Source organism: Hemibagrus wyckioides, linkage group LG07, assembly GCF_019097595.1.
Source record: "Hemibagrus wyckioides isolate EC202008001 linkage group LG07, SWU_Hwy_1.0, whole genome shotgun sequence".
Classification (NCBI taxonomy): domain Eukaryota; kingdom Metazoa; phylum Chordata; class Actinopteri; order Siluriformes; family Bagridae; genus Hemibagrus; species Hemibagrus wyckioides.
The window spans coordinates 32601564-32617834 of NC_080716.1; the positions used below are offsets into that span (position 1 = coordinate 32601564).

Below are 16271 nucleotides of genomic sequence, written 5' to 3' on the forward strand. Positions count from 1 at the left end.
CACGGTGAGATGTTTGTCCAGCACACAGTGGTTTCAGATTTCATCCTCTCACTCTCTCTCTCTCTCTCTCTCTCTCTCAGCTCTTCACTGTCTTCATGGACAATGTCCCAAATTTAGCTCTAGTTGTTACTCAGGCCTTTTGTTCTGCATCCCAAATAGCCTGGCCACATCTCACCTCCTTTTAAGGTTTTCCCCCCTGGAAGGTGGTGTGAGGCACCTGGGTATAAAAACCCCCTCAGAGCGGGGCAGATTTGCACCGGGATCACTTTTTCTCCTCTCTCTCACCCTCTCTCCTTCTTCTTCATCTCCATCTCCATCTCCATCATCATGGCCCCCAAAAAGAAGGAAGAGCCGAAACCCGTCGCTGCCCCAAAACCCCCGGAGCCCGAACCTCCCAAAGAGCCAGAGTTTAACGCGGCTGAAGTCAAGGTAGGTTCCTCAAATCCATCAGATTTATTCATCAGTCCTGATCTCAGTAACGTAAATGTAGCAGGATAAATCGCTTGATAAAAATAGTAGTGATGTTTATTAAAACTAATCAGAGTGTGATGATAAATAATATTATATTAGTGCAGTGTGGGATTCTTCACGTCTCTATCTATCTATCTATCTATCTATCTATCTATCTATCTATCTATCTATCTATCTATCTATCTATCTATCTATCTATCTTGTTTATTTATTTAGTTACTTATTCATTCATTTAACCCACCAACAGGTGGAGCTCTAAACACATACACACAGCAACATGGACATATCTACAGGACACATATACACACACACACACACACACACACACACTTGCGTTCGATTTGTCTTCATCTCTCTTTTTCCTCCTCTCAGTAAAGTCATTTTCTCTGATTAAATTATTAATAAGACACTGGGAGGATTCGGCCTCTTCACCTTCCAGCAGAACGACTCCAGAGCTTTACTCCTTATTTCCCAGCGGCAGAGCATGAGTGTGTTTCTCACTGAATTGGTTTCAGAAGCCTTTACGGAAATTATGCTTTTGAAAAATTAGCATCTGCTTCGGCTCAGAGGAGAAACTGGGGAAATTGGATCTAACCTTTTTTTTTAAAAAAAAGATTTTTTCGATAAAATAATCAGAAAACTGAACTTTAGAGGAAATGTTCGACCTGCTTTTTTATTTTTAATAATAATAATAATAATAATAATAATAATAATAATAATAATAACAACAACAACAACAACAACAATAATAATAATAATAATAATAATAATAATAATAATAATAATAATCAGCAACTTTACAAACTAATTATATCAGCCTAGAGTGAATTTATTTATTTATTTATTTATTTGATCTTAATAAGAGTTTTAACTACAGGTAATAAATAATGTGAAATAAGAAAAAAATTAAGCTTAAATTAACAATAAATAAATCAATAAATAATCAGAAAAAAAGTTTTAATGTTGAAACATTCCTACATTATTATTATTATTATTATTATTATTATTATTATTATTATTATTATTATTATTATTATCTGTTTAAATTCACATTTCATCCTTAAGTAAACGTTTCCATTAGCTCTGTGTGTGTGTGTGTGTGTGTGTGTGAGTGTGTGTGTGTGTGTGATGAGGGATTTTCTTCGTTCCTTGCAGTCTCACTGTTATTTCAGTTCACAGTCTCATAAATTTCTCTCCATCTGAAAGCGATATTGTGAAAGCATACGGTTGGAAAAAGGAGAAACTCGACCCCACATTTATTTCTTCAGAGTTCTGTTTAAAGCTAAACACACACACACACACACACACACAAACACACACACACACACACACACATCAGGACTACAGTGTGGATCTAAAAGGAGGAGATTTCAGAGTGCACTTCACTCCACACACAGGAATGTGGGAGTGCATCTGAGTCTCATTACCAGCTTCCCACAACACTACACACTGTAGACCACACACACACACACACACATACACATACTCACTCACACACACATACACATACACATACTCACTCACTCACACACACACACACACATACTCACTCACACACACACACACACACACATACTCACTCACACACACACACACATACTCACACACACACACACACACACACATACTCACACACACACACACACACACACATACTCAAATTATATTACATTTATTTTTTTATCCATTTCTCAGTAGCTGAAGCTTTAATATATACGTTATAACACGTTATTATACATGCAGGAATAACTGACGTAAATTGAATTAAACCGTTAGCAACACCCAGCTGAGTATTATTATGGGATGTAACACTGAGTATTATAATGAGATGTAACACTGAGCATTATTATTATGGGATGTAAAGCTGATGGTTAAGCTAAATTAACATTAGCTTTAGTGCAGCTAGGAAGCAATAACAAACCGTGTGACTAAACAGTTGTGTTCACACTTTATTTAGCTTGTTCAAGTATCTCTGTGACGTGTGTGTGTGAGTGTGTGTGTGTGTGTATGTGTGTTTGAGTGAGTGAGTGTGTGTGTGTGTCTGTGTGTGTGTGTGAAGGTCATGCCTACATGCTTTAGGACAGAAGGCATGCGAGAGCAGCTGAATTAACCCGAGTGTAACCCAAGAAGACGAGTTAAAAATTTACCGAAGCCTCAAGGCTGAGAAAAAAAAAGATCCAGCACACGTGTGTGTTCCTCAGAATTAAATTTAGAACTAATTTTAGAATTACGGTACTTCTGTTACTGTACCGGTCAATCTGTATGGACTGGAACTGGACTGGAAAACTGCAGTCTGTAATAATTACTGAACTTTAACCTGATAATATTCCAATTAATTAAAAAAAACTTCAATAAAATGAAAGGTTTAAAGCTCCTGTAGTGAAGTCCATTCAGATCCTGATGATGTTTCTTCTCTCCATCCATAAATATTTATCTTCTTCATGTTCTTCCAGGTGGAGTTCACGCCTGAGCAGATTGAGGGTAAATGTTTCGTTTCTTTAATCATTTTGTTTCGTTATTGTAATGTAAAATATAACATTCAAATTTAACTAACTAAAAATAATTCAATTTTCTATTTTTTTTTAAGCAAGCATAATGCAAATCTATCTTTTTTTTTTAAAAAAAAAAAAGTTTTTTCACCCCTATCTTAACTTGTCTCTGGCAGAATTTTTAAAAAAAAATATATATATATGTAGTTATAAATAAATAAATAAATAAATAAATAAATAACAGACATATATTTTTAATTTTTCAATCTTTGTTTTGCTTTTTAAAATAAATAAATAAAAAAAAAATAAATAAATAAATAAATATATATATATATATATATTCTGTTATGTTAATTGCTATATTGTGATGTTTGGCAGAACGACTAGCCAACAAGTTCTACGTTCAAATTCAGACCATTTTTCAAAAAGTTTTCCATCTTCTCCATCACTCATTTTCCATTTTATTATTATTATTATTATTATTATTATTATTATTGAAAAGCTTACTCAGGGCTGTCAGCTTTATACAGAACATGACACAAGCCAGGTCTTTTTCAATGTTACACTCTAATCACTTTATCTAATCAGTAATCAGCTTCTGCTATGCTACATTTAATCAATTTCGAGAAGACATTATGTTAAACTCCACATGTCGTCCTTCATCACCACTCTCAGATCCACACGTGTCTCTTCCTCAGATTTCAAGGACGCGTTCCAGCTTTTTGACCGGACGCCAACCAACGAGATGAAGATCACCTTCGCCCAGTGTGGAGACGTCATCAGAGCCCTGGGCCAAAACCCCACCAACGCTGAGGTCATGTACGTGCTCGGAAAGCCCAAAGCTGAAGGTCAGCGCCAGTGACGGACACATCTACATCATGTTTGAGCTGTGACACTGAGAGAAGATACACTTTTAACGTGTGTGTTTTCAGAGATGAACGTGAAGATGCTGGACTTCGATCAGTTCCTGCCCATGCACCAGCACATCTGCAATGCTAAAGGTCGCGGCACGTTTGAGGACTTCGTTGAGGGACTGAGAGTCTTTGATAAGGAAGGAAACGGCACGGTGATGGGCGCTGAGCTCCGACACGTCCTCGCCACGCTGGGTAAAAACATCATGACACACACACACCATTCCTATCACTAAAATCAGGGTTATATTAACACATGACTCCTTTAGCTGACCACCACAAGAAATCCTCCTAAACATGTCAAATAGCAAATTTTCATTACCTGTGAAAATGTTTTGGCACCCCAACTCCCTCATAACTCCTTGGCATGTGTCCCATCCATCCATCTGTCCATCCATCTATCCATCCATCCATCCATCCATCCATCCAGGAGACTCAGGGCAAAAGGCTTGGTACATCATGGACAAAATCACACAATCACACACACTATAGAGCCACCAATCAGCCTACAACATGTCTTGGGAGTGGAGGAGGAAGCCAGAGAACCCAGAGGAAAGCCTGGAGGCACCTGAAGAACATGCAAACTCCATAAACACTCACACACACATGGGAAAACCTCTCTCTCTCTCTTTCTCTCTCGCTCCCTTTTTTTTCTCTTTCTCTGTCTCTCTCTCTCTCCCTCCCTTTCTATCTCTCCCTCTCTGTCTGTCCCCCCCCCCTCCATGTGGTCATCTGTGTTTGTTCTCATTTCAGGTGAGAAGATGAAGGAGGATGAGGTGGAGCAGCTGATGGCCGGTCAGGAAGACACTAACGGCTGCATCAACTATGAGGGTGAGGGCACTAAAACACACACACACACACACATATTTTCTATGTGTATTTAAATATTGATTATAGACAGTATAGCATTCATTTTATTTTATATTAATATTTATTTATTTACTTATTTATTTATTATTTACAGCCATTGACCACTTCATTTATATGCATAATTTTTATACTCATTTATTTATGAGTATTTTTAATATATATTTAACATTTACAATGATTACATTGTTCAAAAATCCCATGTATTTTTTATGACATTAAATCTTTTTACATAAACAATTAATTAGAATATTTTACGAGAATATTATGTGCTGATAAAATGTTTTATATTTAATATATAATTTAATTTAATAATATATAACTATATGTATTTCGAGTATTTATTTATTTATTTATATTTGTAATTAAGGGACTTATGTAATTTTTTTTAACATAAAAAACGGTTTTCTGTATTAATCTCATTATTTCCCTCAACATTAAACATTTAAGGTCATACATTTAATTCATGGTTATTTTTATTGGTGATTTTATTTATTTTATTAAATGTAAACATTGATCTAAGATGGCGTTCTCTCAGTAGAGCTTTTATTAAATTTAATCTCCTGAAATAAAACGGGTGTAAAGTTGACTCAGGACTGCAGATGGCGCTGTTCTCTCTGTAATGTTCCTCATCAGGCAGAGTGTTGATCATTTTTCTCTTTCTGCAGCCTTCATTAAGTACATCATGGCTGGCTGAGCAGGTAGAGCTCCACCTTCACACTTCCCATCATGCACCTCTGCTCTCACTTCATGACTTTTACAAGATATTTCTAAATCATTTGACATTAATATTCAGATTTTACTTTTCTTACACAGATTCAGGAATGCTGACTAAGGATCCAAATCCTTCTCTTCTTTTCCTTCTCTTCTTCCTTTTTTTATAAAACTCTTCTCATCCTCTCTGCTCGTGCTGTCTTCCTCTTCCTCTTCCTCTTCCTCTCCATTGCCTCTCATCACTTCCTGTTCTGAAGGTGTTGTTCGTCACATCGCTGTTCATTTTGTGGATCAAAGAATTAAAGTAAAATGTTCTGCTTGATGAAGGTGCAGGAGTCGCTTGTTTTTATTTCTTATTTATTCATTTATTTTTACAAATAAACTGAAAAACATGCAGAAAGGGAAAAACATGTTTTAAATAATAAAACCTGCTGAAAATACCTGATTGGAAAAGTGACTTCCGGTCCGGAGGGATGGAAATCCTGGACGGATTTCCGGTCAGTCATTTCACAGACACACCAGATCATGGGGGTGGGGCTTCATGAATGTGGGCGGGGATAAGAAGTAGTTTAACATGTTGAAGTTAGAGACTTAATGTTTTTTTTGGTCAGAGTCTGTCTTACCTGAGAATTATTATTCATATTTATTTCATTAAATAATTTCTGCTTTTAATCATAGATTGAAAGAAAGAAAGAAAGAAAGAAAGAAAGAAAGAAAGAAAGAAAGAAAGAAAGAAAGAAAGAAAGAAAGAAAGAAAGAAAGAAAGAAAGAAAGAAAGAAAGAAAGTAAAAGTCTCCTCTTTGTATGTGCTTTCACTGCAAGTGTAGGACCTCAGCACAGGAAATGACATCATACTCTCTCTCATGTGGTGTTTGGCGACAGAAGCAGACTTTTGGCCATAAAATAGACGTAATTATTGAGGCCTGGTTATAAATTTAGTTTCCCAGAAACGGAGTTAGACTTCAAACACAGCCACAAAACCACACTGAAGCCTGAGATTAACAACAATCCTTCATTTACACACATCATCACTTACACTAAACCTCTGAAAAAAATAATCATAGGAGTTTTGGGGCTTTAGGAACTCTTTAAGAAAGAAATATATATATATACCAGAGGTACCGTGTACGCAGTTCAACACATCTACATGTAAATGTCAGGAAATGAAAGCTGACGATTATCTGATCTTTATTATCTTTGAGTAAAAACACAAATGTCTTCAGTGTACAGAAAAACAACAACAACAACAACTGGCTTTGATGTTCCAATACTTTTTCCAATACATTATATTATTAACTAGCGGAAGATTATTACAATAGATTTTTATTTATTTGGTGATAATTTAAAATGTGAATGTAAATACAGGGGCATTAGTCCAGAAGGTTTACGATTTTTCTTGATATTAAACATACATACATACATAAATAAATAAATAAATAAATAAATAAATAAATAAATAAATAATCTGAACAATGAAATTCAGAAGGAAAGGCAGATCAAATCACTCTAAATGCATTTCCGGAATCTGACCAGCAGAGGGCAGCAGTTATTCTGGAGTTCAGTAATAAAAGTGAAACTTTTTTCTAAAACGTTATCTGACATTTTAAAACACCATGAGGGCAAAATCTAAAACATTTCAAGCAAAAAAACTGAAATAGAAGAGGAAAAATACCCTGAGCTTTATTAATATATTTTATATTTTAGATGTAAAATATGTTGGGCAGTGGTGGCTCAAGTGGTTAAGGCTCTGGGTTGTAGATCAGAGGAAGCCCCAGCACCACCAAGCTCCACTGTTGGGCAACTGAGCAAGGCTCTTAACCCTCTCTGCTCCAGGTTAAAGAACACTGTATCATAGCTGCCCCTGCGCTCTGACCCCAACTTCCTCAGCTGGGATATGTGAAGAAAAGAATTCCACTGTGCTGTAATGTATGTGTGGAGATAATAAAGGCTTCATGCCCTCAGTTCTATTTTAGATCGATCTTGTTGTTGATATTTCTACTAATCCAAATAAATGTACAATAATTATAATTCATGTTTTCAGGTTGCTCTTCGACTCACTCTGAAATAATTCATCTGTACTCGGATCACTGTACTGTCCTTCACATAGAACAATAAAAGCTTTCAATCTGGAATTTTGAAGGACTCTTTTCTAAATGAATCTCTTTGAAAGACTCCTTTTTAAATGATTCTCTCTGAATGACTCCTTTTTAAATGACTCTCTCTGAATGAACCCTCTCTAAATGACTCCTCTCTAAATGACTCTCTGAATGACTCCTTTTTTTTAAAATAACTCCTCTTTAAATGACTCTCTTTAAATGACTCTTCCTGAATGAACACACTCTAAATGAATCTCTCTATATGACTCTTCTACTCCTCTCTAAATGACTCTTTCTGAATGACCCCACTCTGAATCTCTTCTCTCTCTCTCTCTCTCTCTCTCTCTCTAAATGAATCCCTCTAAATGACTCTCTGAATGACTCCTTTCTAAAAGACTCCTCACTGAATGACTCTACTCTGCATCTCTCTCTCTCTCTCTCTCTCTCTCTCTCTCTCTCTCTCTCTTATGTCCACAGGATGGACACAACTGCTGTTCTCAGAGGATCATGACATACCAAAATTAATAATAAAGCTTAATGAATTAGCTTCTTCTTCTTCTTCCTCCTCCTCCTCCTCTTCTTCTTCTTCTTCTTCTTCTTCTTCTTCTTCCACCACATTGTTGGTGGACTGGAGGTCAGAGGAGAGGTCAGTTCTACTTCGTTCTGTCCTCTCAGTGCTCGATGACCTCATTCAGAGACCTACCAGGACTTTCAGTGACTGAGGTGGACACACAGTCTCAGTCTGTCTGCTTTATCTGCTGTACCTGGTTGCTAGAATCACCATGTATGCTCCTTGAACCTTTGACTCAGCACCACTTTCGCTTGTGAACCTTCACACAGAACCAGTCACCTGTCTTGAGCAGGTTCTCAGGCTTCACAGGTTCTTTGTGAGCTCAGGTGGCTTCCTTTGCCTGTTGAATCAGGGACTGATGGATAGAAGTTTCAGATAGTTTGACAGTGGAAACACAAAGCAGAACACACAGAACGCCTGCTCACACGGAACTGTCCACTGATCTGACACCCCATTATTAGTGAGGGTCAGTCAGCAGGCTAGTGACGTCTGAAACCTCCAATACTATCCAGACTTCCCCAGGCACTGCCTCACCCTCTTTCTGGTCTGGAGTCTCAGGGATTCTCAGATATATGTAAACTAACACACACACACACACACACACACACACTTAAATAGAGGCTGTTATTCACCCTCATACACTTTTCCAGCTACTCATGCTTTCATTCAACATTCAAACTAAAGGCAATAAAAACAAACACAAGGCCTTTATACAGACAGAATGGATTCTAGCCCCTGAGTGAAACCTGAATAAAGCTCTTACTGGACCAGAAATGATGAAATGATCAAACTGCACACAGGTGATCTGAGGTCAGGAATTTTAACACTGTATGCTCAGGAGAGCGTCACTGTGTTATAATAGAGTGTGTACCATGCAGATTCCACAGGAATCACTGCTACTAATGCAGAATTTAATAAAACTGGCTCTGATTATCTTTAATCCTATAGTGGCCTGAAGTCTTCCCCCCTGACTGGGCAATCCACCCAGTCCCACTCCTCTGGATCCTACTGGTATAGAGAATTCTTCCGGTCTCACATGTCATCTTAGTAATACAAGAAAATAAAATGTATGTTCTGATTGTTACCCACACTAGCACAGGGTCAGATTAGACTGCGTGAAGCTCCCTGGCCCTGGATTAACTAGACCTGCTCTAAGTGTATGTGCTATTTGTGCTATTTATGGATGAATAAAGTATCTATCTATCTATCTATCTATCTATCTATCTATCTATCTATCTATCTATCTATCTATCTATCTATCTATCTATCTATGCTGCAAGAAATGAGACCAGCACCCTCCCGAGTCAGATGGACACTGTCCCGTCCTAACAGTCCAGCCTTGCCCTCAAAAGAGCTCCAATTGTCTATGAAGCCCACATTGTTTTCGGAGCACCACCTGGACATCCAGCAGTTCAGTGACCATAACCTGCTGTAAGCTACATCGCCACGCCGCATTGGGATGGGGCCAGAGCATACTACAGCATCGGACATCGCCTTCGCTAATTTACACATGAATCGCATGAATAAATTTGGCGATGCCCTTCCTGACGCAACCCTCTCTATTTATCCGGGCTTGGGACTGGCACAGAAGTCATTGGACTGTGACCCCCATGGCTAGATTCCTTCACTAAGTTACACACCTCTACAACATTACTCTTAGTAACCTCAGACTGATGAAGGTGTATATCATCAGCTCCTACATGGAAAACTACCTTTAAGGATCTGTGCTTGTCTTGGACCCTAAGATTACCTGCTATGTCCGACTGGAGCCCCTAAAGGCCGAGCTAATTTCAAGAAGAAGAAAAAAAAGAAAAGAAAATGAAATAGTAGCAAAGAAAAAAGTGAAAAATGCGATAAAAGAAAATGACAGAATGACAAAATTACTGATAATAAATGGGTGTAGTTTAAAAGATGACTGAAACATCCGTCACATTATTTATAAACAGGAAGTACAACACCTTTAATGTTCAGATTTAATGTTTATTTGTAGATATAATCATACATTATGTTTTTTTCCCATTAAGGACATGTGTAATGTTTGTCTAATATTAGGACATGATTATTGGTTAGATGTGTAGATATATAATAATATAAAGTAATAATGGAGCAGACAGAAAGTTAGAGATTAATCATACAAATAATTTCTATATTTCTATCTTTTAAAATTCTCCAGCTAACAGATAAAAGTCTAAAATGATTAACTATTGATTTTATCTGTAAAACTCACTCTCTCTCTCTCTCTCTCTCTCTGAACAAGTGAATAATTCTTTTCCTCTTTAAATGATGAGTTAGCTAGGTGCTAAATATTCAGGTTGGTCAGTCAACATACAGTAAATGTTAATCTAATTTTCTCCAGTTGTTATTTTTTTTTCTAAAACTAAAGTTCTCTTTTGGTCTTCCTGTCTGAATGTTTCTCTGGCACAGGTTTCCTGGCAGATTTGCTTTTTGCCACGCCCTTCCTGTTTTCTCTGAGGTTAGGACGGGCACTGAGAGTTAATCCTACAGTGTCTGTGTTATTTCCTTGTGTGGGAATTGAACCCTGGCCGCGGCTGTGAGAGGGTAAGGTCCTGGTGTTGTGCTGCTTGTAAAACCCAGTTATTTCTTTTACATGCTTTTGTGCATTTCTGCATAAATATCTCTCATTTTTCACCCACTCCTTCAGATCATCTGCTTGGTTTTGGTTGATCACATTTTTCTTTTCGTATTCCTTTATAATATTCTCAAATCCTTGTTTGTAGTATTTCCTAGTACTTTCTGCTGTCAGTCCATAATCCTTGTTGCTAGATTTACGGGTTCGATCTGCGTGGAAATTAGACAGAGAGAATAAAATAGATCAGATCAGTGTGGAAACTCAAGCACTGCAGTGATTTCATGATAATGTACAGTAAAGGTAAAAGACATTTTAAACACATAGAAAAATTTACTTCACAAAAACTCAGATATTTTAAAGATGAACAGAATCCAGTATTTCTGCCTCTTTCAGTCCACTATAACTGTATAATGATTATAATCACATTGATTCATATTTTTCATGAATTATTCTTGAAACATCCTTTTTCTTGACTTGTCCATTACAGTTTATGAAGAACATACACTACATTTTAGTTCATTCACTCACGCCTGCTAAAGTGGATATTAGTTTTCGGAAGAAAAAGAAACTTAACCTTCACTCACTTCAAATTCAGTGACTCTTAAAATTGCTGAGTATAGAAACACAAAGTAAAATAAATGATTTATTTATATTTATAATAGCCCCATGTGTGTGGACAAGGCTTTAGTTTTATTAAATATAAAATAAAAATCTACTAAGTACAGCTAAGTTTTAAGACTTAGGTATTAACCATATTTTTGGAGAAACTGTATTATATTAATGAAAATGTTTTTAATATATTAATAAAATATTGTTTGTTCATTTACTACCACCCTGTAATCTGAAACCTGGCAACTCTGAAGAAGGCTTCAAGATATTACTGTTGTATTTAGGTTGGATTTTATACTGAAAATTGTTTTGTTAAAACATTTTAATAAAATCACAGTATCTTATTACCCTTAGTATTTATAATTTTACAATAGAGTATCAGTTTGATATTACTGTTTCTTGTTTTTGGCCACTAAAGGTCCTCCCAGAGTTTTTGTGATAAGAAGAGAATTGGTTGTGGTGCATAATGTATTTTCTATAAATTTTCACTTTCACTTGTTGTGTTTTGTTTTGTGGATTGCTGTATATTTTCTTTTTCTTTTTTCCTAAACCACACCCCTATTTAAACTAAATGAACTAACAATGACGAGCTGGGAATGTCCTCCTATAAAAGAGCAGCTGTGACTGGGACACGAGGTGGCAGCACCATGTGATCAAACCCGGAACCGGACTAACCAGAGGGCGAGTAAGAGAAGAGACTTGTTGCACCTACACCGGCGTTTTTAACTAGTGAGTGCTTCGCCTGTGGCGCGGTGGATTATGGTTATGTGAGTGTGCAACGCCCGTGAGTAAAGACAGAGGAGAACATTACGTACAAGAACAAAAGCATTTTCTTTGAAAACCGTTTCAGTAATATCATTACTTTAGTCAGTCAATTATTTAAGCCGGATGTACAGTTATATAGTTACACAGAATTTATCACAGCTTATTCTCTACTTATATCCCCTAGAGAATTCTCTATTGTAATTGATACAAATCTGGTATCAAAACATTGCTGAAAGGGTTCTCCTATTCTAATCCTGTTGTCCCAAATATCGACACCAGCCGCTCTTTCTGTAATAGCCTTCCTGAAACTTTAACTCACTTATTCTGGACATGTACACACGTTGAAAAATTCTGGTCTGATATCTTAGTTCTTCTACAAGATAATCTTCTCCCAAACATCTCTTTTTCTCTCAAGCATATTATTTTTGGTTTTTATGAACATAACAAAGAAGATAGTAGATATTATATTATGAATCTAATTTTTATTTTAGCAAAATTTTATATTCATAAATGTAAGTAAACTAACAATAAACCATTTTTACCTGTTTTCATCTGTGAAATTAAGAAATACTCTGAGTCTATTAAAAGTTCCAAAAATTCTAAAGCAATAAAGACATTCAACCTATTTGAAAAATACAATATTAATAATTGGTGTGTATATGTATGTATATATATTCCTCTTCTTCTAGTTTGGTAATTTATTTGTAAAGGTGCTCTGTATTTGTTTTCTATTTATTTATTTATTTATTTATTTATTTATTTATTTATTTAGCCCCCCGTGTTCAGTTCTGTAAAAAAACTTAAAAAAGGCAGAGGAGTCACCAGTTCCTGGAGCGCTGTTAGGTTAGCGGCACGTGAGACTGCCCGTGACTACAGTGATTTTTAAATCATCCGATTCTTATCTTTTAAGGTATACTAGTTTACTAAATAGACTGATAATCTGTGTGGATGTTAAATGCTATGAGACTTGTTACAGTAGTGAGACTTGTTACATACTTGAGACAGTATGTTGGATACTGGCAGAGCTTTCTCTATTTCCCAGCACCACCACTCCTGCAGTCTTTATTGGGGAGTGAGAATAAAGGGACATTTTGCTGTATTTAAGTTGCCGTGTTTTCTCTGTTCTTTGCTTGGCTTTTGACTTTGCTACCAGCATTTTTCAGCATTTCTGTGTTTTTGGATTACTTTCTTATTCCTTTGTTTGGATTTTCTGTCTTTGTTTTTTGTTATTGTTGCTTAAACTCTTACCTTGTTGACCTTTGATGTTTTACCCTTTGCAGTCTTTCCTATATTGGATTTTTAGGATTATAATATTTTTGGTTGTCTCTAGAGTATTGTTCCAAAGCAATAAATCTTTTTATTGACCACTGACCTTACACTGAGTCCTTACACAGTTCTATAGCACAAGGGCTAAGAGTTAGCAGTAGAGACCTGAGTTTCAGTCCTGTAAAACTCTTCTGTAAACATGGTTTGAGAGAGGTGGTAAAAGTAACATTTGAATTCTAGCATCATTTTTAAAATATTTTGTATGTAATTTTTTATTTTATTTTTATTTATCTATTGTTTAAAAAATGATTCACTTGTAGTGTCCATAATTACTGGTGATGATCACAACTGAAATAAGGAGTGAGGGAGAAAGACTGAAAAACAATAGTTACTCATTTTTTCCCGGATGTAGTCTGAGGTTTGGGGGTGGGCCATTATTAATGACAGCTTCAGTCCTTTCTCCACATCTTTTTCAAATGTCTCTGTCAGCAAATCTCTGTGGAACATAAATATAACCATGCGTTAATATCAGGAACTTAAATTTGACCAGGTGTTTTTGTTTCAGGACAAATGTTCAGAATAGTGTAGAGATGAAACCTGCATGCTCTGGATTCAGAACTGTTGCCAGTAGTCAGTGCACGTCGATGGTCCCAGTGCAGAGCGTTCATGGAAAGCAGATGTCTTCCATAATCTTCATCCATCTTATTGTTATTCTTCATTTTCTTATCCTCCTCAGTCACTAAATCATAGAGTGCTTTATTGTTTCTTTTGAATGACTCCGCCTTTTCTGGATTATTTTTGAGTATCTTACAAAGTTTCTGTAAACTGCTCCTTGGTGGAATGTGGTCTGCCTCGACCACTCCAGGGGTGGGTTTCTCTTTATTTATAAGTCTTCAAAAGATAAGAAAAAAAAACTTTAGCATTTTGTTAAATTATGAACATATACATGGAGAAGTTTCTTCTGAACAAAAATATATTTCTCTTTTGCATGATAGAAAGAAAACAAATTAACTTACTTTCTGTATTCTCCCGCTTCTCCCAGCTGGCATTCTTCAATAATTTTGTCTTCATCATTTTTATTCTTTTTTTTATATTCTATAAACTTTTCCTTATCGCCTTTCCTTATTCCAGCCTCAATTTTGAATTGATTGGAGCTGTTTGTGTAGTTGAATTTGTTCTGGATCTTCACAGCTTCTGCATATTTATACGGATTTGTACGAATCTGTAACAAAAGAATACATCAACAATATAATCAGCAGAAAGCCTATAAATGCATATAAGTGTTCCTCACACAAGGTGAAAGTTTGAAAGTTTTACCTAATGATAAATAAAGATGAATAAAATCCAAATTGAATATATTCCACATTAATGTGAACATAAAAGCCAAATCTACACTGATGAAGTTCAATTTAAACTACATATTAAGTTAATGCCCCTCCCTGAACCTCCACCTTATTGTGGTGGAGGGGTTTGAGTACCCGAATGAGCCTAGGAGCCATGTTGTCGGGGTCCAAGTGTCCCTGGTAGGGTCTCCCAAGGCAAACAGGTCCTAGGTGAAGGGTCAGACTAAGAGCGGTTCAAATCCCCTCATGAAGAAAAAGAAAGCATGGACCGTTACGTCGTCCGGATTGGCGTTACCGGGGCCCCAACCTGGAGCCATGCCTGGGGCTGGGGCATGCAGGCAAGTGCCTGGTGGCCGAGTCTTCGCCTATGGGACTCGGCCAGGCATAGCCCGAAAGAGCGACATAGGCCCGTCTTCCCATAGGCCCACCACCCGCAGGAAGGAGCATAAGGGGCTGGTGTGATGTGTTTTGGGTAGCAGTCATGGGCAGAGGCCTAGACGACCCAAACCCTGGTTAAAGAATCTGGCTCTTGGGACATGGAATGTCACTTCACTGGGGGGGAAGGAGCCTGAGCTGGTGGGGGAGGCTGAGCGGTACCAGCTAGAGATAGTCGGGCTCGACTCTACGCACAGCCCGGGCTCTGGAACCCAACTCCTTGAGAGAGGTTGGACCCTCTACTACTGTGGAGTACCTCATGGTGAGAGGCGGCGGGCTTGCTTATACCCCCCCAGCTCAGCCGCTATGTGTTGGAGTTTTCCCCAGTAAATGAGAGGGTGGTTTCCCTGCGTCTTCGGGTGGGGGATAGGGGTCTCACTGTTGTTTTGGCTCACGGGCCGAACAGCAGTGTGGAGTACCCAACCTTCTTGGAGACCCTACGAGGGGTGCTGGAAGGTGCCCCGACTGGGGACTCCATAGTTATACTGGGGTCTTCAACGCCCGTGTGGGCAACGACAGTGTTACCTGGAGGGGCGTGACTGGGAGGAACGGCCCCCCTGATCTGAACTCGAGTGGTGTTCTGTTATTGGACTTCTGTGCTAGTCACAGTCTGTCCATAGCGAACACCATGTTCAAGCATAAGGGTGCCCATCAGTACACATGGTACTTTGTGGTCATGTCATCTGACCTTCGGCCATATGTCTTGGACACTAGGGTGAAGAGAGGGGCTGAGCTGTCAACTGATCACCACCTGGTGGTGAGTTGGATCCGCTTGCAGAGGAGGATGCCAGACAGACTTGGCAGACCCAAGCGTATTGTGGGGGTCTGTTGGGAATGTTTGGCTGAATCCTCTGTTAGGGAGGTCTTCAACTCCCACCTCCGGGAGAGTTTCGACAAGATTCCGAGGGAGGTTGGGGACATTGAGTCTGAGTGGACCATGTTCTCCTCCTCCATTGTTGACGCAGCTACCAGGAGCTGTGGCCATAAGGTCTCTGGTGCCTGTCGTGGCGACAATCCCCGAACCCAGTGGTGGACACTGGAAGTAAGGGATGCTGTCAAGCTGAAGAAAGAGTCCTATCGAGCCTGGTTGGCACGTGGGACTCCGGAGGTAGCTGATGACTACTGGCAGGCCAAGCGAGCTGCA

At 37.9% G+C, this 16271-nt stretch overlaps 2 protein-coding genes across 2 annotated transcripts; one reads left to right on the plus strand and one right to left on the minus strand.

Annotated features, from left to right (window-relative positions):
- The first annotated feature begins 239 nt into the window (after positions 1–239).
- Positions 240–5617, plus strand: myl13 (myosin, light chain 13). The gene is made up of 7 exons (XM_058394062.1): positions 240–429; positions 2925–2952; positions 3659–3808; positions 3893–4066; positions 4625–4702; positions 5407–5439; positions 5555–5617. Exons 1-6 carry the CDS (start codon positions 328–330, stop codon positions 5433–5435), a joined length of 561 nt encoding a protein of 186 aa, XP_058250045.1. The 5' UTR covers positions 240–327; the 3' UTR covers positions 5436–5439; positions 5555–5617.
- Positions 5618–10292: 4675 nt separating this feature from the next.
- Positions 10293–14848, minus strand: LOC131356316 (uncharacterized). Its single transcript, XM_058395218.1, has 5 exons — positions 14828–14848; positions 14366–14571; positions 13947–14240; positions 13742–13845; positions 10293–10918 (listed from the first exon to the last, which is right to left on the minus strand). Exons 1-5 carry the CDS (start codon positions 14846–14848, stop codon positions 10497–10499), a joined length of 1047 nt encoding a protein of 348 aa, XP_058251201.1. The 3' UTR covers positions 10293–10496.
- Positions 14849–16271: the final 1423 nt, after the last annotated feature.